This window comes from Haemaphysalis longicornis, unplaced genomic scaffold (assembly GCF_048455015.1).
Source record: "Haemaphysalis longicornis isolate Haplotype H1 unplaced genomic scaffold, Haemaphysalis longicornis Haplotype H1 scaffold_6, whole genome shotgun sequence".
Classification (NCBI taxonomy): domain Eukaryota; kingdom Metazoa; phylum Arthropoda; class Arachnida; order Ixodida; family Ixodidae; genus Haemaphysalis; species Haemaphysalis longicornis.
In genome coordinates this window covers 27,100,997-27,122,683 of record NW_027526407.1, presented here as the reverse complement: position 1 = coordinate 27,122,683, position 21,687 = coordinate 27,100,997, and the positions used below count along the sequence as shown (strand labels likewise).

General features: G+C 50.6%; 1 protein-coding gene across 1 annotated transcript in view; it reads left to right on the top strand.

Annotated features, from left to right (window-relative positions):
- Nucleotides 1–21,687, top strand: part of LOC144142338 (TNF receptor-associated factor 5-like) — a 60,945-nt gene that overhangs the window by 16,924 nt on the left and 22,334 nt on the right. Inside the window, exons 2-5 of the mRNA XM_077673768.1 lie at nt 14,491–14,758; nt 14,823–14,927; nt 16,757–16,915; nt 20,389–20,463. Coding sequence (XP_077529894.1) covers nt 14,528–14,758; nt 14,823–14,927; nt 16,757–16,915; nt 20,389–20,463 — 570 coding nt within the window. The 5' untranslated portion in view covers nt 14,491–14,527. The remainder of the gene's footprint in view (nt 1–14,490; nt 14,759–14,822; nt 14,928–16,756; nt 16,916–20,388; nt 20,464–21,687) is intronic.

The window sequence follows — 21,687 nt, the reverse complement described above, 5'->3', positions numbered from 1 at the left end:
TTCGGTAGTTCGAATGGCCGCAAGGTGCAAACCAATGCACTTACGGCATCGGGTTGGGTATCGACGGGCCCCTGGGGACTTAGGGAACACGATAGCAGCGTTGTTTCAGAACAATGAGGTTGATTTCCGCCAGAGTTTGATCCTTAAACCACAGCCGATGCAAAGCACCTTCGATCAGCTCGTCGTCTTCCGGCGAAGGGAGACCGTTGACGTTTTAACGACGGCGATTACTGCCATGAGAATGCCCGAACCGGACGGGAGCTGGAGGTCAGTTAAGGGGTTAAGGTTAGGAAGAGGGCACCAGGCGTTCAGTCTCTGACAGTTGCACTGCTCAAAGTTACTGAGCGAAGTTGCAGCTCGTCATGCGTCTCAACCTGGCGACTCGGCGGCTGGGATGCGACAACAGGTAGACGACCAGGCTTTGTTAAGCGCTCCACGTGTGTACAAAGGAATGGGATGGATAACTTTATTATAGGAGGAGGCCAATAGGCCCTGTTGGGGGGCATGGGAAAAGGGGTAGGGGAAGATGGTTCATATTGTTACGGGACTAAGATGGGCAATGCCTGACAGCTCCTTGAACCAACGACGATGACGACGACGACGACGAAGTGCCTCGCGCGAACCTTGCGCGAGCTCTGTCATGGCCGCACTGTACATAATGTGAATAGATCGCTTCACTCCATCGCATCGTTCGTCTCATCTGTGTCCTGCCGCCACGTAACGTTTTGGTGGAGTGTGCGGTGTCATCCCCATCCTGGCCTCCACATCGCATCGTCTCGGCCCGGGCGGAATCGTCGAGGAAACGTCGGCCGTGTCGGGCAGCCCCAGCCCACTGCGACGAGCATTCGACCACGTCCCCCGCCCCGTGACCCCAGCCCGTGACCAGCCGATGAAGACGAGCCGCTACATGCCGAGACCAAAAGAACAGAAGCCGCGTCCCCAGCCCTCTCGTCCGACGTGGTTCGAGTTCCTCCGACGGTCCGCTTCTGTCTTCAAGACATCGCTTTTGCGGGGCCAGGCATCATCACGTGCATCATCGTCATCGGTGGCGGCAGGCACATCTTCACTGTACCTTGTCATCGCATCGCTCATCCTCATCGCAATCCTCGCGTTGCCTCGGCCACGACCGGGTCGGTCGTCCTCGAACCGGGGGGTGATGTTACGGGACTAAGGTGGACAATGCCTGACAGCTCCTTGAACTAACGACGATGACGACGACGAAGTGCCTCGCGCGAACCTTGCGCGAGCTCTGTCATGGCCGCACTGTACATAATGTGAATAGATCGCTTCACTCCATCGCATCGTTCGTCTCATCTGTGTCCTGCCGCCACGTAACAATATAAAGTCTTCACTGCACTGTGAGGGTTCACTTAGCACGGTATGCACAGTTGAAGTTGTGGCGAGGACACTCTAATACGACCATGATCGGGGTGTGCAATTGGAGCCGTTCAGGAGCCACAAAGGGTGTTTTTGGGGGGCCATCTAGAGAGTGGGTGAACGATCCGCCATCAAACTACTTTATAGAGACCTGTTTTGAGACCGAATTCTGTAATTTTCTGTAAAATTTGGGGGTTGTTTCTGACGTGTTGAACACGTTCTTCAGAAGTCGTCGGGCGTACTTGCGTTGTAAGGAACTGGTCGCGGTAAGTCGAGTAAGCTGAACAAGCCCAGATGAGGTGGAAAAGGTTCGGTGTATTGTTGCTGCCACAGTAGGGGCACCGAGGACTAGCAAGGTGCCTATGCGTTGTCCATTTGGAGATGACGTCCGGAGTGTAGGCTGAGTCAGCGTAGACTTTATTAGCGAAAATTTCTCCTGTTCTCGGCAGGGACTGCAGAGGAGCAAGAAAACCAGGTGGTGAGGTGTCGGCAAGCCGTTGCCGGCTGAGGATCTTAATTCTACGGTATTTTTGCTGCCAGTCCATTTCGCATGCCTGTTGGGGCTCAGGTCTTTCTTGGATGGACGCGGGAACCATGGGAGGATTGCGTAAACACTCCCGGGCAGCATTATGCGCCGAATGGTTTCCGTCCGCTCCATATGTGAGCAGGAGTCCAGACCAGGCGTATCCTGAACCCTTCGTGAGTGAGGTCGAGAATTTTATAAAGAATGTTGGTGGCCGTAGAATCGGGCGAGAAGGACCTAGCGACATGGGAGTCAGTGATGACACGGAACTTGTTGGTGGTGATAAATGAGGTCGCACTTTGTATGGTATCCTGGCGGCGCGGAGCACAAACATAGGCGTGCACGGTATGACGTGCCGCCCGAGAGCCGATTCCCGGCGTTAGGTATGCTTTTAGTTGGTTGGTTTTCATTTCTGTTATATATGTGTTTTGCGGAATACCTTTAGGTTTCTGTATGAGAGTGAGAGAGGAGGGTCACGTGACTATTTTGAACCCACCTGGCTTTGTCACGGTGGCCAATCAGTGGCCTAGTATGGGCTAATCAATGGGCCACCCTCACTCTCAATTGTGACGTCCCTTTTGTGGGCGGGGTTTTAGTGGTAAAACCGACGAGTTTGACGTTCTGGAGGATTGGACAGGAGAGAACAGGAGAGAGGAAGGTGGGGAGCGGTGAGTTCCCGCTCGACGCGGGCCTTGCCCGACCTCTTGTTTGCGATCTTGTCTGAGTTGTAAATACGTAATGTAAATAAAGTGTACATATTGTACATTTTGAGTTTACTTGGAGTAGACCATCGTCGTCTATGTGCCGTCGGCCAACGAGGCAGCGAGTCGTCGTTTCATCGGATCATCCCTTCGATCATCGACTTCGGCCGACCGATCCTATCTCTGAAGTTTAACTTATAGCCTTTTTACATCCCCGAGAATAGGGTACCGCCCCATCGGCCGCCCCTCTGTGGGCTCAAACAAATTTCGACCGACATCCCTGCAGGGCAGACGCGCTGCCAATCGCCTGGCTGTCCGATTGTGACCTCATCATCCAGCAACGGAAATTTAAGCTCTGCTAAGGCATTATCTCTGCTAAGAATCTCTTTAATCTCTGTTAAGAAACACATTCGTCTTGCACACGCCTTTTCTTCTGTTAGATTGCGGAATAAATTTACATTTTTACAAATATTTTCTACTTCTACATAGTGTGGAAAATGGGTTATGCGTTTCGCAGAAATTCAATTTTCAAATTCAACAAATATCCCAGTCCGGCTGCTCCTTCAGCAATTCATCAGCTGCATCAGCTCCGTCGCTCTGTGTACGCGATGTATGGTTTTCGGTGAATTTTTACCTCAGATTGAAGAACTGTGAGCTGACTTCAGGATTATGCCCATTATGCAACGAACAGCCGTTTCGAAGCAACCCTTATTGAAGTGGATACTCTATGTTCCAATTTCAATCAGGAGAAATGAGCAGTAAGCGTATACACGTTTTCCAACCAAACCACGGAGTCTGACATTTGCCGAGGTTGAGCAGTTTCGCGTGGACCTTGAAGGGCCGTGCTGCGCAAGCGCGAGGAGCATTGGATTCGACTGGATTGAATAGGATTAAATTTGATTGTATTGCATCGGATTGGAAATCAATCCAATACAATTGGAGTACGGTTGTGTAGAGAATTGGAACTCCAGATTCGCCGGTCTGCGCATTCCAGAGGAGTGACGTCATAGCCGCGGCAGACGCACTGGCGCCGGCGTGCACAGCTGTGCGCCTCTGTTGCGCAGTAGCTAAGTCTGACGGTGCGCCGGAGCCCCTTGATAGCCGTTTCGCGTGGCTCCTGGAGAGCCGTGCTGCGCATGCGCGAGGAGCAGTGACTGGACTGGACTGGATTGGATTGGATTGGAAATTGTTTTTTCAGCAGTAAGCATGATTATCAGCTAATCCTAGACAACCAGGAAACCTAAGAATAACCAGCTGAACCTTAGCTCACGCTGCGTATATTTTGGCATAGCCGAGCTCAGCCACTGCTAATTTTTTATCGATGCACTCGCCACGGCTTACCATTCCGAAAAAGGTAAGCCGTGGTGTACCACGCAGAATAACACAAAAAATGTCAACCGCCAATTAATTTCAACCCAGGTATGCCACGATTTGGGCCATTCTATTTAGCCTGCACCTCTTGAACCAGTTCACAGAGGTGCAAAGCCGGTTCCTCCATCTTCATGAATCGGCGGAACCAGCCCTGCACTTTTTCCGTCTGCTTCTGCACCTCCTCGGCAGGGAGTGCAGGCAAAGCCATACAATCGTCCTGCACCCGTCGGCACCACCGGTACATCGAAGGGCGCAGCTCAGGTGCTGCAACCTGCACCACTGAAACGAACGGCGAAGTGCTGCACCGCCTGCACTGGTTCTCGTTGTGCAGGTGAATCGAATGTTACGTCGACTCCCGCCTGCGCGTGGGATCTATTCCGGGGTACACAAACATTTGAGTGGCGCCACATCCGTCACGGAAGTGCCGCCAGTACAAAGAAGCACGCGGCCTGTAAAGGGTGCACCCCTGCACATAGGGTCGTCTTGCGGGGAAGCAACCTTTAGAACCAAAGAGTACGTTATGCTTAGGTTTGTCCGTTTTCGGGTTTTATATTTTAACACGAAAGTGTTTTATCCCGGGATACACCAAGATTTCACTGGCGTCATATCCGTCACGGAAATGACGCCAGTACACCTTCGCCGAAGCGACCCGCGAGCAGACTTAGCAGTAATGAAATTACAGTAATTAAACTGCAGTAATTAAATTACGTTTCGCTGTAATGAGTAATGTAATGAATTACTTTTAAGTGTTGGTAATTTAGTAACGCAATAAATTACTTGAGACCAATTTTTTAATGAAAATTACTCATTACTTTCCCAATTACTTTTCACTACAATATAGCCTGTCCGCTTCTCTTACGACATAAATAGTTGACCACGAAACGGGTACCCGAAAATGAAAAAAAGTTCCTCATTATGTTCAACACCACCCTGCCCTCATCCGTGTCAGCGGAGCGTCTTTGTAGCGTGGCAAAGACACTTTGTCGTACAAACGGGGACACTTTCCGTTACCCACTTTGAATCGCAGCTGCTTAAAAATATCTAACATATCAATGGATAGCGCTGTAAATAAACTGTACATAAGTTCGTGTATAAACAAATATTTTTGAGATTGCAGTGTATCTGTGTATGAATGTAAATAAAGTGTATATGAATTGGTAGGGTATGAGTGATGAACGCTTGTTAAAGTAATTTCAAAGCAATTTCATTACTTTTTAAAAGTTATAGTAATGTAATACCCCTGTCACACGGGCACTTTCAATCGCGATTGAAGTGAATCGGGATCGAGTTTTCAAGCGCGCTCGACGTACTGCCGCTGCACACGGCACGTTTCAATCGCGATTGAGAAGTTGCACGTGTTGCGCTCGTGTTCGCCAGATGGCGCTAACCATGTACTTGCGGCCGGCGTCTGGTAACTTCGCGCGGTCGTAGGTATACGTAACTATGTAAATATTACCTCACGCTTATTTGGGTCAAGTAATTTGACACAATGTGTGGCGTTAGTTGAAGTTGTCACATTCTGTGCCATTACTGAGCGGGGACGAGAGTATCGCCGCTTTCGTTCGATCGCGCTTGGAACCCTCGATCGCGCTTGAGAAACCAGGATTGAGTTCGAGCGGGATCGAGCTCGATCGCGATTGAAACTGCCGTGTAGCAGGTGCCCGATCCGGATTGAGCTCGATCCGGATCGACTCAATCGCGATTGAAAGTGCCCGTGTGACAGGGGTATAATGTAATGTCATTACTTTCGCCAGCCTGTAATTTCTAATGAAATTTAATTACATTTTAGGAAACTCAAGGAAAGTAATGAGTAATGTAATTTAATTACTATTTAGTAGTAATTTTGCAATCTTTGCCCGCGAGCAGGACTTCGCTCGCCAAGCACACCCACAAGACAGCCGCCGACCTGCAAACCACGCTCAGACGCAGATTTCGCCCTACATTTCACTTTCGTGTTTTGCCGATTCCTGTGACAGAGATATCAACCACAGGTTTTTTCGCTTAGTCGTAGCTCTTAAAAAACAGGCATAATATCCAGTATTGAGTGTTCCATATTCATGCACTGGTGCATTTCTGCATTGATAGATGGTAGTGAAAGCTGGGGCTCTAGCTTGGTCTTATTAACAGCGGGGAGATCAGCGTGGAAATCCGATGCAAGTCGATCTTACATTGACTGAAGGCTGTTACGAATCGGCCAGCGCCGCCGTACTTTCCCGCAGCACTCCACGGCTGTGCGGCGAAGCTACCTCGTGCGCCTTTCTGCCGTCAGGCGCAATCATGTCGGTGGCAAGTTGCGACAAGCCGCGTCAGACGCTTCGCTTTGGGCGCATTTCAAAACTTCGGCGGCTACCGGCGAGGCCCGTCTCCACGCTCTTCAAGGACACAGAGGCCCCGTCGACCGCGACGAAGTCCTCCTCTCTCCCCTCTCCCGGACTCAACGCGCGCCGAGGCTATGAACGGCTTACGAACTCTGGAAAGAGCGTTGTGTGTGTCGGTGACGTTCGTGGCGTGTTCCAGCTTGTTGGCGTTTGACCGTTATCGCTTTTGGGTATAAATAGAGCTTCCCAAGCGTTGTAACTCATTCCTGTTAGAGCAGCGAATCGATGTTGTCGCTCTGCTCGAGTCCTGTATTGTAACCTCGCCCGTCGGGGCATTTTTCTTTGGCTTCGGCTCACCTCTCGCTATGAAGTAAACAGTTACGTTAGCCTACGGCTTCTGGACTTCTTCACGGCTGCAACAGCGGCTGGCCGCTCGCATCATACACGCTACCACTCGTATGTCGGAGGCCACGGAGCTCGGATCGGGTGCCCCCGCCCGGTCACAACAACTGGTTGGCAGCGGTCGGATGGCGACTTCGTAACACCTGAAGCCAGCGGTGCGAGACCCAACACCACGGACGTCAAGGCGGCTTCGGACTTCGCAGAATTCACGGCGGTCAAGGGTGAGTGCGGGACTTTTCTTCACTGAGTTTTACCAGGATTCTGAGGATAGCTGGTAGGGCATGTGTTTTTGTCGCGTGGGTTATTCGCGCAAAACATTTTTGGAGCAGTGGGAAAGCAGTACTCTAGACCAGCTATGAATTTGAAAGCGTTGAAAAAACCGCAGTTGTTGGAGCTTGCAAAAGAGTTGCGCTTGGATGTTACGGACGCGTTGAGAAAGCCAGAGCTGATACAGGCTATACTCGCTGTTGGCGCTGACGATGACGAGCTGTCTGAGTGCATTGAGACGATAAATGGCAGGGAGACCGCTAAACGTCAGGCTGCAGATGCTGAGCGCCAGCGTGAGGAACGCGAGGAAAGAAAGCGAGAACAGGAGCTCGAGAGGCAGAAACAGGAACGCGAGGAAAGAAAGCGGAAAGAGGAACGCGAGGAAAGAAAGCGAGTAGAGGAGTTTGAGAGACAGAAACGACAGCAGGAACGCGAGGAAAGAGAGCGACAGCACGAGGAAATGATGCGATTGTACGACCTCGATATTGAGCGAATCCGAAGGGAAAGAAAGAAGCTCGAAAGAGAGAGACTCCAACGGGAGAACAAGTACCTAGAGCATGAAATTCAACTCGAGCAGGAAGAAGTGAAGCCCGAGTTAGAATTGTTGCTCGAAAAAGACCTCGTTGTCGAGGAAAGCACCGTGCCAGCGCTGCCAGTAGCAGACGCTCGGGAGCGCGAGTCGGAGGCGACGGTTGCGGCCCAGCAGCGCGGCGAGGTTGCTGAGAGAGGTAACGACGGAGCATTAGCTCAGACTGTCGGCAGAGGCGGCAGAGGGCAGTGCGTGTCCACTGTGTGCGATAATGTGTCGGCGCTTGTTTTGGAGATCTCGGCGGAGTGTTCGGACGGTTCAAATTCGCGGGAGGCCTTGGGAACCGCTACCGACTTGAACGTGAACATTTTGCGAGATAGCGACGTTTCGCAGGAATGCGTAAACGATGAGGCTACCGAAAGGCAACACGAGTCCGCCGAAATGGAGGTTGTTCCTTCGGACGGTAGCACAGAAACGAGCGATGTGGTGGGAAAGCCTGCAGCCGAGGCAGCAAACGGTTTGCACGGTTCAGTTGGGAGTCATGACGACCTCGCCACTGAGCAAACCGATTCCGTCCTGCCACCAGCTCAGGTAGCTGACCTCGAGCAACGGCCAGCCGAGCTCGTAGAGATTCAGGTGTCTGGGGCAGCTGAGCCGTCTTTTGAGACAGGGCAGCCTGGTAGTGTAGTTCTGGCAGTGAGAAAGGAGAACGGCAACACACTTCGGCCTTCGCGTGCCGAGGCTGTTGATGAAAACGCGAGGGATGACAAGATAGGGTCTGTTGGAAGTTACGAGGTGTCTAAAGAGCTCCTCGTGCCCTTGTCACTCCCAGCTGATGCTCCCGATGATAGGCCAACATCGGCGGAGCTAGTTGAGGTTGCGGTGTCGACTGCGGCTGAGCCGAAGTCGGGAACCGACCAGCCTAGAGAAGAGAACGTGAACGCGTTCCGATGTTCGCTTGCCGAACGCGTTGGTGAAAAGGCGAGCAAGAAGGATAGAGGGAAAATTTCCGCACGTACTTGTGGCGCGTGTTTCAGTGCGGGCACGCCAAGGGGCAAAGCCGTGAGCTCGCATCGCGCCGAGGGAACGCCGCCTCCAAGGAGTGCGCGCCTAACGTATGAACGGTGGAAAATCCCGCTCGCTCCTCCGCGCGCTCGACCTTTGTCGAACAAGTCGACCGGTGTCCTTTCACGCGGTCGCAGCAGCAGCTTTCAGAGAGCAGCCACACCTAAAGTGCGGTACAAAAGGGGAAAAGCTCGGGGCAATAACGAGAGCTCAAATCGCAGCTCTCAGCGCGAGAAGTGGCTTGTAGACGCCTGACTTCCTGAATTTCATTGTTTTTCCTGGAGCAGGTTTCGCCCTTTACGATTGCATTTTTTTGTGTGTAGGACATTTCCAATCACGCGAAATGTAAACTTTCAAGTTTGCTCACTTGTCTAAAGTACTGCTGGGCTAAAATATAACTAGTGTAGTTAGTTATTAGCGTATTTTATCGCAACTAAAAGCCTGGTAGATCTTCAGTGTGGATTTGTCTTCGCACTTGCCGGCGATGCGGTTGTGTCTTCCTGTGTTGTTCTGTTGCTTGCCTGACCAAGCCAGAGACGTTCTTGGGGAGCCACTACTCGTCCAGTGACCCGCCCGGTGAAGCTCCAGCACGGTGTCGTACAGCCCAGGCCTGGAGTCGAGCGTCTGCCGAACACTTCACTTCGACAGCATCCCTCCGGACAACGGTTGAAGACCCTTATCCATCGGGATCTCGGACCCCCGGCGGAGAAGCTGTTACGAATCGGACAGCGCCGCCGTACTTTCCCGCAGCACTCCACGGCTGTGCGGCGAAGCACCTCGTGCGCCTTTCTGCCGTCAGGCGCAATCATGTCGGTGACAAGTTGCGACAAGCCGCGTCAGACGCTTCGCTTTGGGCGCATTTCAAAACTTCGGCGGCTACAGGCGAGGCTCGTCTCCACGCTCTTCAAGGACACAGAGGCCCCGTCGATCGCAACGAAGTCCTTTTCTCTCCCCTCTCCCGGACTCAACGCGCGCCGAGGCTATGAACGGCTTACGCACTCTGGAAAGAGCGTTGTGTGTGTCGGTGACGTTCGTGGCGTGTTCCAGCTTGTTGGCGTTTGACCGTTATCGCTTTTGGGTATAAATAGAGCTTCCCAAGCGTTGTAACTCATTCCTGTTAGAGCAGCGAATCGATGTTGTCGCTCTGCTCGAGTCCTGTATTGTAACCTCGCCCGTCGGGGCATTGTTCTTTGGCTTCGGCTCACCTCTCGCTATGAAGTAAACAGTTACGTTAGCCTACGGCTTCTGGACTTCTTCGCGGCTGCAACAGCGGCTGGCCGCTCGCATCATACACGCTACCACTCGTATGTCGGAGGCCACGGAGCTCGGATCGGGTGCCCCCGCCCGGTCGCAACAAGGCTCACCGCATCGAATGCTTTAGATTGGGTGGCAGACATAGCAACTTGCTGCTTGGCTGGCTGGTTCATCGTACTGGCAGTAAAATGTCGCGCAGAGGCGGACGGGGCTGGTGCTAGCTTCCTGACCGTCTCCCAGCTGTGTTTTGTCTGCTCTGCGAGAACGTCTGTTCCGGAGCCCCTTTAACCTCACTGACCAGCCTCGTTGTTTGGGTGCTGGGCTGAACGTTCCCGCAGTCTAACTTGATCGCTTCAGCATACATCGTGGTGGTCTTGCTTCTCAGCTTACCCGAAGGTTGGAAGGTACCGGATCGATCTCGGCACCAAAACGTGGAATAAAGTGGGAAGGAGAGGCGGGCGTGTCCTGTGATTTATTCTCACCGACTTGCTTCTCGATTGCTGTCTTTACTACCAGAGGCCATTGCTACGCAGCCTTCTACTTCTCAGCAGGGGTGTTTAACTGAAGGACTGCAACATCCGCGCACAAAATGAAGGCCCCTGACCTGGTGCTGCTTTACGAGTCGTGAAAGCCAAGGAAAAAGTTGAAGGTGGACGCAGTTAACCTTGGCAAAGATGAGAGCCCCAGTGTGTGCTTTGCAATGGACGGTAAGTCCATTGCAAAGTCCATTGCACGCTTTGCAATGGACGGTAAGTCCATTGCAGAGCGTGCCGTCCTGCTCCTTGTCCGTGCGCCGATGTTGACTGAACTTAAAGGGGCCCTGAAAGAGGTTTTAGCGACACATGGGTTGTTACATTTTCAGGTAAATCGCTGTCCTAGTAATCACCTCTTTCAAGAATTTTGTTTAAGCGAGGAGAATTAGAGGAGTTATTGCAAATCAAAACATCGCATTTTCGCCCGCGCCACGATTCTCCCTGGTTTCGTCTACCTTAGAGCACGGCCGGACTAGAGCCACTAAATAAGCTGATCCATGTGGCTCTAGGCCGGACTCAACTCTGCGCAGGAGGAAGTCGAGTCCGGCCGTGCTTAGAGTGAACCAGAACAGTCTATTTCCTCGCACCGCGCGAGCGTGAGCGCCCATGATGCCTCGCTTCTTGGTGACGTCTGCAAGAACATCCGGTGGTGGCGGAGCCGTGTGACTTTCTACGTTCCGTTTGGGCCGTTTTTTTGTCATTTTATGAATCTTGCATTCCGCTCATGACTGGAAAAGCTGAGGTAAGGAATGGGGCGGAGCTTTTACGCCTCCATGCCACGCAGAAAGATCACGCGAACGGAGAACGACCCTGTCACCGCGCGTTCGCGGCGACGACACCTCTTGGCACACATTAGAGTCTAAAATATGTGAGCGAATGACTAAATAGGCGCCTAAAAAAAAACTGCTTGATTTCTCTGTCATAGGAATCGGTAAAACACTAAAGTGAAATGTCGAGCGAAATCTGCAGCTGAGCATGATTTTCGGGTCGGCGGCTGTCTTGTGGGTGTGCTTGGCGAGCGACGTCCTTCTCGCGAGCAGAGATTGGAAAATTAGTTCTAAAAGTAATTAAATTACATTACTCATTACTTTGCTAGAGTTTCCTAAAATGTAATTAAATTGCATTAGAAATTACAGGCTGGTGAAAGTAATGACAGTACATTACCATAACTTTTAGAAAGTAATGAAATTACTTTGAAATTACTTTCACAAGCATTCATCACTCATACACTACCTATTCATATACACTTTATTTACATTCATACACAGATACACTGCAATCTCAAAAATATTTGTTTATACACGAACTTATGTACAGTTTATTTACAGCGCTATCCATTGATATGTTAGATATTTTTAAGCAGCTGCGATTCAAAGTGGGTAACGGAAAGTGTCCCCGTTTGTACGACAAAGTGTCTTTGCCACGCTACAAAGACGCTCCGCTGACACGGATGAGGGCAGGGTGGTGTTGAACATAATGAGGAACTTTTTTTCATTTTCGGGTACCCGTTTCGTGGTCAACTATTTATGTCGTAAGAGAAGCGGACAGGCTATATCGTAGTGAAAAGTAATTGGGAAAGTAATGAGTAATTTTCATTAAAAATTGGCCTCAAGTAATTTATTGCGTTACTAAATTACCAACACTTAAAAGTAATTCATTGCATTACTCATTACAGCGAAACGTAATTTAATTACTGCAGTTTAATTACTGTAATTTCATTACTGCCACGTCTGCTCGCGGGTCGCTTCGGCAAAGGTGTACTGGTGTAATTTCCGTGACGGATATGACGCCAGTGAAATTTTGGTGTATCCCGGGATAAAACACTTTCGTGTTAAAATATAAAACCCGAAAACGAACAACCCTAACTATAACGCACTCTTTGGTTATAAAGGTTGCTTCCCCGCAAGACGACCCTATGTGCAGGGGTGCACCCTTTACAGGCCGCGTGCTTCTTTGTACTGGCGGCACTTCCGTGACGGATGTGGCGCCACTCAAATGTCTGTGTACCCCGGAATAAAACACTTTCGTGTTAAAATTTGGCGAAATTTTTGGCGAGTGACCACGTACGTGCGTTCCTAACCGACGTCGGTACTGCTTCATTGGCCGCTCGTTCGCGCCAATGTCGAGGCTGGTCGAGTTGTGGGGACGCCATTTGCACGCGCACACACAGGCAGCTGTAGTATTCCATTCCTTTATTCTGCGGTTATAATGTAAAACAACAAAAATGCAGCCGGGGCTGCGCGCGTTATGGCACAGGAGCATTTTTAGAGTGCGTTGTGCATTCCACCCCCCCTCCGCCTTTACCGAGAAACCCCATACTACGCGACCCTGTGTTTATCAACTAGTGGACAAGTACACCGTAAAATAGTTGTGCGAGTTTTGGGACGTGCGCGTCTGTCTCTTTGTTAGACTGACACAAAACAAGTATTCCCCCCTCGCTTTTTCTTCTGATGGCCTGGAGCCCCTTTCCTCTCTATAAAGGCTGTTCGTTTTTTTACGTGCTCAGGGCTGCCATTTGACGTATGTGGATGGTTTGCTTTCCGGGCGCGGCGCTGTATTCCTCATCTCCCCCCAGCTTACCTTGTGTCATGTTTAAGTGGGTGGGAGGAAACTATGCTTGCTTTATATAAACACGTACCAACTTTGCGAGATATACACATGAGTATTTCGTCCTCTGAAAGTACAATTGCCTGTCTTTAAAACCGAACAAATCGTACCATGACTTAAATGATGTATTGAAGTTTGATATGGTAGTTCCACAGCAATACCAAGAAGTTGTGTTTTAGATTCACGCTTACGATTTGCAAACCATGCCACTTAGAAGGCAGAAAAAGAAAAAAAAAATTAAGGATATGCCGAGATTTGAACCCGCGACCCTGAATGCGTGAGCGCTAGACCAGAAACAGCACCGTTTGGGTTGCGGCTGCCATTTCGCCCTGCAGGAATAGTGCTCGCTGCGCTTTGATTTTGCGCTTTCTGCTAAAAACTTCGCTCGATATTGATTCCCTATTACCTAATAAACCTTCCTCCTAAGTGAGCTTATATTTTTTGCAAGCGTTGCTGGTCGCACACGAATATGCAGTTAGCAACTCCGTGAATTGTTGGCACTGCGAACGGCTGAAATGTCGTGAGCCGAAATACGGATTACATTAGCGCTAGTGTTCATGAACTTCGTGGACCTTCCTATGTTTATTACACTCGAAGAACTAACAACAGGGCCGCATTCATTGCAGCGGGAATGTTGTCGGGGCGCATGCAGTTTTCGCTTCTCGATCGCATCCCGACGACCGTTCGGCCGATCGGTATGTCGGCGTCTTCAGTCAGCGAGCCAGTCAGACCACGCTAACAAGCTAAATTATGGAAGTACATAATAAAGAATACGCCGACCACAAGAGAAAATAAAACAATGACGTTTCGGCACCCCGAACGGGAGCCTTGTTCACAGCTAAATTATAGTAACATTGCACCACACAGACTTTCGATCGGCTGATGTGTTCGTGTCGCTGTCGGCGTCGTGTGACAAGTTTAGCGCTCTGCGAACTCGGAAGTCGGCGTCGCCGTCCTGTTGTCGTCGTGTCGTCGTCGTGTCGGCCTACAGCCCACGTGCCTTAACGATATGCGTGGTAATAGAGTTAAGATTATAAATATAGATGAACACGAGGAAGCGCTAATTTAGCCAAAGGCGAAGCCGCGACCCGCCGACGGTGAGCAGACGACGCTTCTCTTCGCCGGTAGTTAGATAAAAAGCCGTCCAATTGCGAGATTTCTGCCTTGTGACGCGCATGGGGGAATAGATGACGTACACAGAAAAAGATGGCGGGTCCCAGAAATATGCAGGAAAGGGTGGTAACGCGGCAACAAACTTTGCAACGAAAGTGTCGAGCTTTTCGCTGCACGTAAGTGTGATGCTTGCACAGATGACGTTGACCACCTAACTTAGTGATTGGGCTAGTTCATTTAGTGCGCTCAAAACGCCCTTCAGGGCCCCTTTGATGCAGTAAAAGATGACAAGACTGTAATGTTGTAATCAATCACAACCACAGTTGTTCCTCCACTGCCGTCATCATTGTGACTGTTGTTTCACGAAACTGCCGAATGTGGTGGCGACATGCCAAGTCAGTGCCTGCCTGCTTTCTGTGGGGCCCCGCAGAGGAGGAGGAGGAGGCGGCGGAGGGGGAGGTGGGGGCATGTCGCAGACGGTGCTGCGGGGCTTCCCGGGGCTGCCGTGTGAGGTGCGGCTCGAGTTCCAGCTGCCGCTGCCGCGCAACCTGGCATGCACGCTGTGCCGCGCCGTCTGCCCGACCATCTTCCGTGCCGGCTGCTGCCACGCCTTCTGCGAGCGCTGCAAGGGCGAACTCATGCGCTCCAGGCCCGTCCTCCTCTGCCCCGTCGACGGAAACGAGACCTGGACCGAGAAGGTGCGTGCGCGCTCCCCGTCTCCGGCCTCAGCCCTTCCCCTCATGCGAACCTCGCGTGGCGCAGATTGTCCCGGACGATACCGTGTGGAACTCCCTCAAGGACTTCACGGTGCTGTGTTCGCAGAGCATCCATGGCTGCAGGTTCAGCGACACCGTGGCTGCGTTCAAGGTGAGGGGGCCATGGCGTGTGCAAGGGACCTACAGGGGCACCAACACCGCAAAACATTGCGAAGGCGACAGCATGTGCAGGGTAAATGCAGTAGCGAGATAATCTTGGCTCAAACATAGCTGTCACAAATGTGCAGCAAAGTCTGACAGAAATGCATGTGGAGTCTCTGTCAAAATTTTGTGGAGTTGTTTAATTTGTGTGGCCAGTCAACGAATCAAATGCTGCGACATTTGGTCGACCTGTATGCATGTTAATTAGAGGGCAGCCCTTTCGAGAAACATGCAGTAAGACTGAGCAAGTTTTAGCCCAAACCAAAGGTATTTGGGCGAGTGGTGCATGAGTCATGAGTGGCTACCCTCTCATCTCCAAATAAACAAAAAAATTTCTTGGGCATTTAAGCCTGGTTATGTGGTTGGTACTGACTACAGTGACGGGGACCCCTAAAGTTCCATCCAGAGGAAACACAATTAACTCGCGTTGAGAGCAGTCTCTCTTGATTTTTACCCAACCGGCAAAACCGCTACCGCTCAGTGACTAGCCAGAATCACTAATAATTATTAATCATTATTAATAATTACAGATGGTCGGACTAACTCTAGCTCTATCCGAACGGATCTCCAAGCCGCCACCCGACGCCCGCTTCACAATATTTCAGCGAGGTCAGTCGGTCTTAATTTTTACCTAACCGGCCAAACCGCTTCCGCTCACTGACTAGCCAGAGTCACTGTTAATTATTAATCACTGCTAATAATTACAGGAGATCGGGCGTAACTGGTGATGGCTACGTCGGCCATGGCTCCAGTGAGCGGGAGCGGTACGGCCGCTTGAGTAAAAAACCAAGACCGACTGCTCTCACCGCGTGAATTGTTTTGCTGTTACTAAACGCTAACCACGCGGCCACACACACACACACACACACACACACACGCACGCACGCACGCACGCATGCGCGCGCGCGCGCGCGCGCGCACACACACACACACACACACACACACACACACACACACACACACACACACACACACACACGCACGCACGCACGCACGCACGCACGCGCGCGCGCGCGCGCGCGAAAAAAAAAACACGGTGCGAGATTCGAATCACGGACTACAACGTCCATAGTCAGCGGCTGAACCACTACACCAAATCCCAGAACGAGAAACGGCGGCTAATCGGCTGGTTTTGATTTTGTTATATTGAGGGGTCCCCGTCACTGTAGTGATTCTTTTAAAGTGACGGGGCCCCGTCACTGTAGTGCATATTTTAAAGCGACGGGCCCCGTCACTGTAGTCAGTACCTATGTGGTTTGAAGATGGTGTTTGCGTCTGTCTCTTCGCTTTTGTTTCGTCGTATTTTCTCCGACTGGCAGAATGGCCGCAGTTTATGTGAAAGTTTCCCCACAGTCAACACACTCTCCTCTGCATATAGCCATTTACGTACGTGCCGTAACGTTAACCTGTCACCTGGCAGGTACTGAGATAATTCTACTTCTTCGTATGGCAGGTTGCCGCGTTAGTGCGGTGGTAACACACACTTGGCCTCTGCGCTGGAGACCCGGGTTCAAATCCCACATGGACCCAAATGTGTTTATAATCATTATGGAAAAAGCCTTAGGTGCCTCATCAAACTCGAAAAGGGACCTTCGTCATCGTCTCACACGAATGGTACCAAAGTGTCCGCTCCTGTGAAAAGAAAATAAATATATAGAAGGCATATTTGGGTTCTTGTGGGGATTGTCCTCCCTTTGTAAAAACGTTGTCATGCGCTGCCAGTAGCCTATGGGTGGGACACACACCCAGAGCGAGTGGGCGGCCCTCCCTTTTGTGCAGAACCACATCCGAGACTGCCCGTACATGAAGAAGCGGTGTCCCCTGTGCGAGGAGGATGTGCTCTCCAAGGACCTCTTCAGCCACCTGGGCAGTGTGTGCGCCAAGAGGCCGCTGGCGTGTGACCACTGCGGGCTAAACTTCCACAAGGAATTGCTCAATGTATGTTTATCGCTTCCCCCTTTTTCTTTCCATCTTTCCTTCTTCCTCCTCCTCCTTCCTTTCTCCTCCATCCATCCCTCCCTTCTTTCTCTTTCCTTTCTTCCCAGTTCTTTCCTCCTTCCACCATCCCTCCCTTCCCCCTTTCATCCTTCAATCCTCCTCCTTTCTTCTTTCATTCCTTCTCCTTCCAACCTTCCTTCTTGCCTCCTCCATGCGCCTTCTTCCTCCCTTTCTCCTTTTTCCTTTCTTCCTTCCTTTCTTCTTTTTCCCTTCCTTCCTTCATTTCTCCTTCTTTCTTCCTCCTCCTTTCTTCCTTCATTCCTCCCCTTCCTCCTTACTTTCTTCCTCCTCCTTTCGTTCTTTATTCTTCTTCCTTTCTCCCTCTCTCCTTCCTCCTTTCTTATTTCATTCCTCCTCCGCCTCCCTCTCTTTCTTCCTTCCGTTCTTCCTTTTATCCTTCCTTCTTTCCTGCTCCATCCTTCCTCCTCCTTCTTCCTTCCTTTCTACCTTCTACTTCATTCCTTGAACCTTATTCCTCCTCCTTCCTTGCTTATTCTCTTCCGTCGTTTATTTTTTCCTCCATCCTCCTTTCCTCGTTCCTCCCTCCTCCCTCTTCCTTCCGCAGTGTTCGCATTCCCAACTAGAATTAAAAGCATGCCAGCTGGCTAAGGATTTAGTATTTGTGGTAACAGACGTAGCTTCACAGCTCTGTTCACATGCCACGCTCTAACGGGAAGAATGAAAATTGTCTAAAGTAAAAGGTCAGCAAGCTGGGCTAGTCTGATACCACTCACATAAAGGAACGCAACACATGGATCAAATGACAGGCAGGAGGAAAGCACGTGTTTTTATGCTGCCTGTGAGTTACACTCATTGTGATTGTTTATTGTGAGCACTAAAGAATGTGGAATTATGCTAACACACGTACTGTCATCGATTCCTCATAACATTGCAACATTGGGCAACCAGGGCAAATCTCCCCGCCTGTCGTAAGCACAATGGCTGCGAAAAGTAATCGCCTGTACCATCTGCGGCCTCTTCAGAGAAGAGAGGCACTATTCGGCCTCTGAGAAAAAGTGCCTTGCCATAATATGGGAAATTTCTAAATTTTGCCCTTACGTTTACGGCAGGCCATTAAAGGTGGTAACAGACCACCACGCACTTTGTAGGCTCGCAAACCTGAAGGACTTCTCTGGCAGCTGCCCTGGGTGGTCGAGCCTGCGCCAGCAGGAATTGTGCGTAATCGTCGTCTACAAATGGAACAGAAAACATTTGAACACTGGCTGCCTGTCACGCGCCCGTGTAGACCCGTCACATCAGGATTACGACGAAGGCACAGTGTTTCTCAGCATCCTGGCAGAAAGCGACCTAGCCGCCTAGCAGCATGCTGACTTCGAGTTGTGTGTCATGGCCGACTACCTCGAAGGACGCAATGTCACCTCACCAAGAGATTTCAGGCGCACCTCCGCTGCATTCTGCCTGAAAAATTCGGTGCTAGTTAAAAACAACTGCGGCTTGCACAACAAGAACTAAGTACCTTCTTGTCATCCCTGCTAGCCTCTGCGATGAAATCTTGGAAGCGTGTCACGACAAACCACCACCAGGGCACCTTGGCACGCCGCGTACGATTGGGAAGGTCGAGATGAAATACTAATGGCCCCGCCTTACATCCGACGTCACCCACTCACTACGTCTGGAGCTGCTGGAACTGCCAGCAGGGGAAAACACCGTTGCTGAGGCCCGCCGGACTTATGCAGCCCGTTTCCATACCATCAAGGCACTTCCAATAGATCAGAACGGACCTTCTAGGCCCGTTCCCTATTCCAAAATCTGCCAACAGGTGGATTGCTATAGTCACAGACTACATGATGCGGGACGCAGAGACCGCTGCTCTTTCCAGGGGAACTGCTGAAGTCTCAAAATTCTCCATCCACCAATTTGGGCTGCGACAGAGAGCTCCTGAAGTCCTAATTATGGACCGCGGAACGGGATTCACTTCAGAGGTCACACAAGATGTCCTACGCTACAGCAACACAAATCACTGGAAGATCATGGCGTACTACCCCCGGACGAACGGACCGAATGCGTGAACAGGACGATCGAGGATATGCTATTTCATCAACATTGAACATAAGACTCCCTTATGTCACGTTTTAAACCACACAGATGACTCCTTTCAAGCTTGTCGCGGTTGACAGCCAATGATGATGCTCGACGCCCTGCTACCACATGTTGAAGACGATGACCTCCACGCTGACGTCCAAGGATACCTACAGCTTGCTCACGTATGTACGGACTACAGACCAGCAGCTGGTGAGGCCAGACATTGCAACCTCCACCGCCAAGATGCCGAGTATCACCCCAGCGACCTTGTGGGGGTTTGGAACCCAGCGCCGGGGACTAAGTGAGAAACTCCCGCGGCGGTATTTTGGGCCCTATAGAATGCAACCAACGTCATGTTGGCCAGCTTATCTACGAGGTTGTCCCCGACGGTGACCCCGGCACATTTCGATGACGCATGCGGCCCGAAGTTGTCCACACGTGGTCCGCCTCAGGCCTTAGTATGCTAGATGATGGACGTTTTATGTTTCGAGTACCGTTTTATTTTTCGCACTGGGTCGATGCAGTCTTAGAGAAGGGGTAATGCTGCAAACTATACCCTCTGTTTCTTTTATTTGCTTTGGTGATAGCGCCTGGCCGCGCCCAGCTGTCTTATCTAAGTTAAAAGTGAAGCATGCGTTTCCGTCTCTTTCTTTTGTAGGAACTTGTCACCACTAGCGTGGAATGTTCGTCTTTGGCTGCCAACGTTCGAGATCTTATTCGATGGTTTTGGAATGATTACCCAATGCCGAAGGGTAAATGCTGGCAAATAAAACACCGCGGCATTCAGTTCACCGACAATTGCGCACGCACGCCAATTTGTTGACTGCTCCTTTGATGCTCTGGTATTATTTGAGTTCTTAGTGGAGCACAAGTTCACTCCAATGAACTAATGTTTATTTCAGAAACCTGCATCGTCCTTGGCTAAGTGACAATATCAATGAACAGAGGCTGAGAAGCATTATATGGGAATGCTTTGAAGAGGATTTCATATAAACCATCACCGTGATTATTGTTGATCTACATGCATTTCTGCTTTAATTTACCATTTATAATGCGCGCACTTCATTTCGGCTACACAAAGGTGTCGCTGTGATGACTGTCATGGCAAACTTACTGCTCAAAGGATACGAACGAGCAAGTACTGTGAGAAACAGCACCAGTATGTAAAAGCATTTGTCTGGAGGTGCACGCTTTCTGAAGTTTCAAATGCCCAATTGTTAGTGGGCTTTCACGCTTCATTTAGATAATTGCACTAATTTTTCAGCATAAGGCAGAGTTTACTGCTGAGTACTATTTAGTGTTCCGCTGAACAAGCGTTCTTGATGTGCGCTAGCTAGGCACTGAGTGGTCGTCTTCTTTTCCGTCCCCAGGACCACAGGGAAAACTGTCCGGAGAAGCTTGTCATCTGCGAATACTGCGGTGCCGATGGCCTGCTGCTGGGCGAGGTATGTGGCGTCTCTGCTGCGGGCCCGTGGGGCCCCTGTCGTTAGTTCGCGGAAGAGGGGTTCCATGCACGTGCAAGGCTTATCGGTTGAGGGGAAACGAGCGACTGGGGCCTCAAAGCATGACGCCCCAGGGTCGAACAAGAGCTGTAATGGTGGCACGGCTTTGTTTAGCTGATGCAGTTTGCTATCTTTTTTTGCAGCCCCGTAAACTGAACGGAACGGGGGAACCAAGTAGCCTGCCAGTTTCTCTGGAGCAGAGTAGAAGCGAGGCCAATCACCAACGAAGCATACAGTGCTTAGCCATCTCCCTGGGGGGTTAACATCAGAACACACGGGTGTACACGAAATAGTTATAAGTGCATTGAAATCGGTGCCAGTTCTAAAATTTTCTTGCAGCAAATCACGCAGGATAATGTGGTTTCATCAAGTTTCCAAAACTTGCTTTACTTTTTGAGCTTCCTATCCGTCAGAAATGCTCTGCAGAAAGGCAGTGATTGTTAATCAGTGTTACTTCCCGAAAGACAGTGTCCAACCTGTTGGAAATAAATTAGCCAGATCAGAGTGCGAAGCAGATTCCAGCGCCAGCTCACAAGCAGCACGTAGCAATATTGCCAGTATGATGTGCAGCACAGGTCTGGTCGGGCATCTTTTTTCGTAGCTCGTTGTCTGATGAGGGTAAGAGGCTGCACCTCCTGAAGAAGACACGAGGTGGAGTCTGTGTTGCTGCGTCGCTGTCCCAATACGAATGTACACCACTCAGGATGCCCCCTGTAAGAACGCGTGGGGCTGCACGAGGCAGCTGCACTGTAGACAGCAGCGGTGTTGTTAAGACAGAAGCCACGAGTGCCCCATTCTGCAAAGAAGTGCTGGCCACTACCGTAAAGAGTAAATAAAAAACACGCGCGATCCGATGTGACTCGAACCCACTTCTCCACAGCAGCAGCCCAAGGCACTGCCGGCTGCGCTATCTTATGGCCAATTTTGTATGTCCCACAATAACGACAATTTAAAAAGCTACTAGAAATGCCAAAAGTTACCAGTGGTAAAACAAAAGTGGTCGTGGTCTTCGCGGGGAGGGCCAATGTGCCCGCTTTACATTCACAAGACAAGGAATTGGAAACGTAAAAATTGCAACACAGTACAGGCCACGTAACACTTGAGCGTGATGGCATGTGGGTAGAACAGCAGCCATGCAAAACCCTGACTCTAGGGAACCTGGGGCGT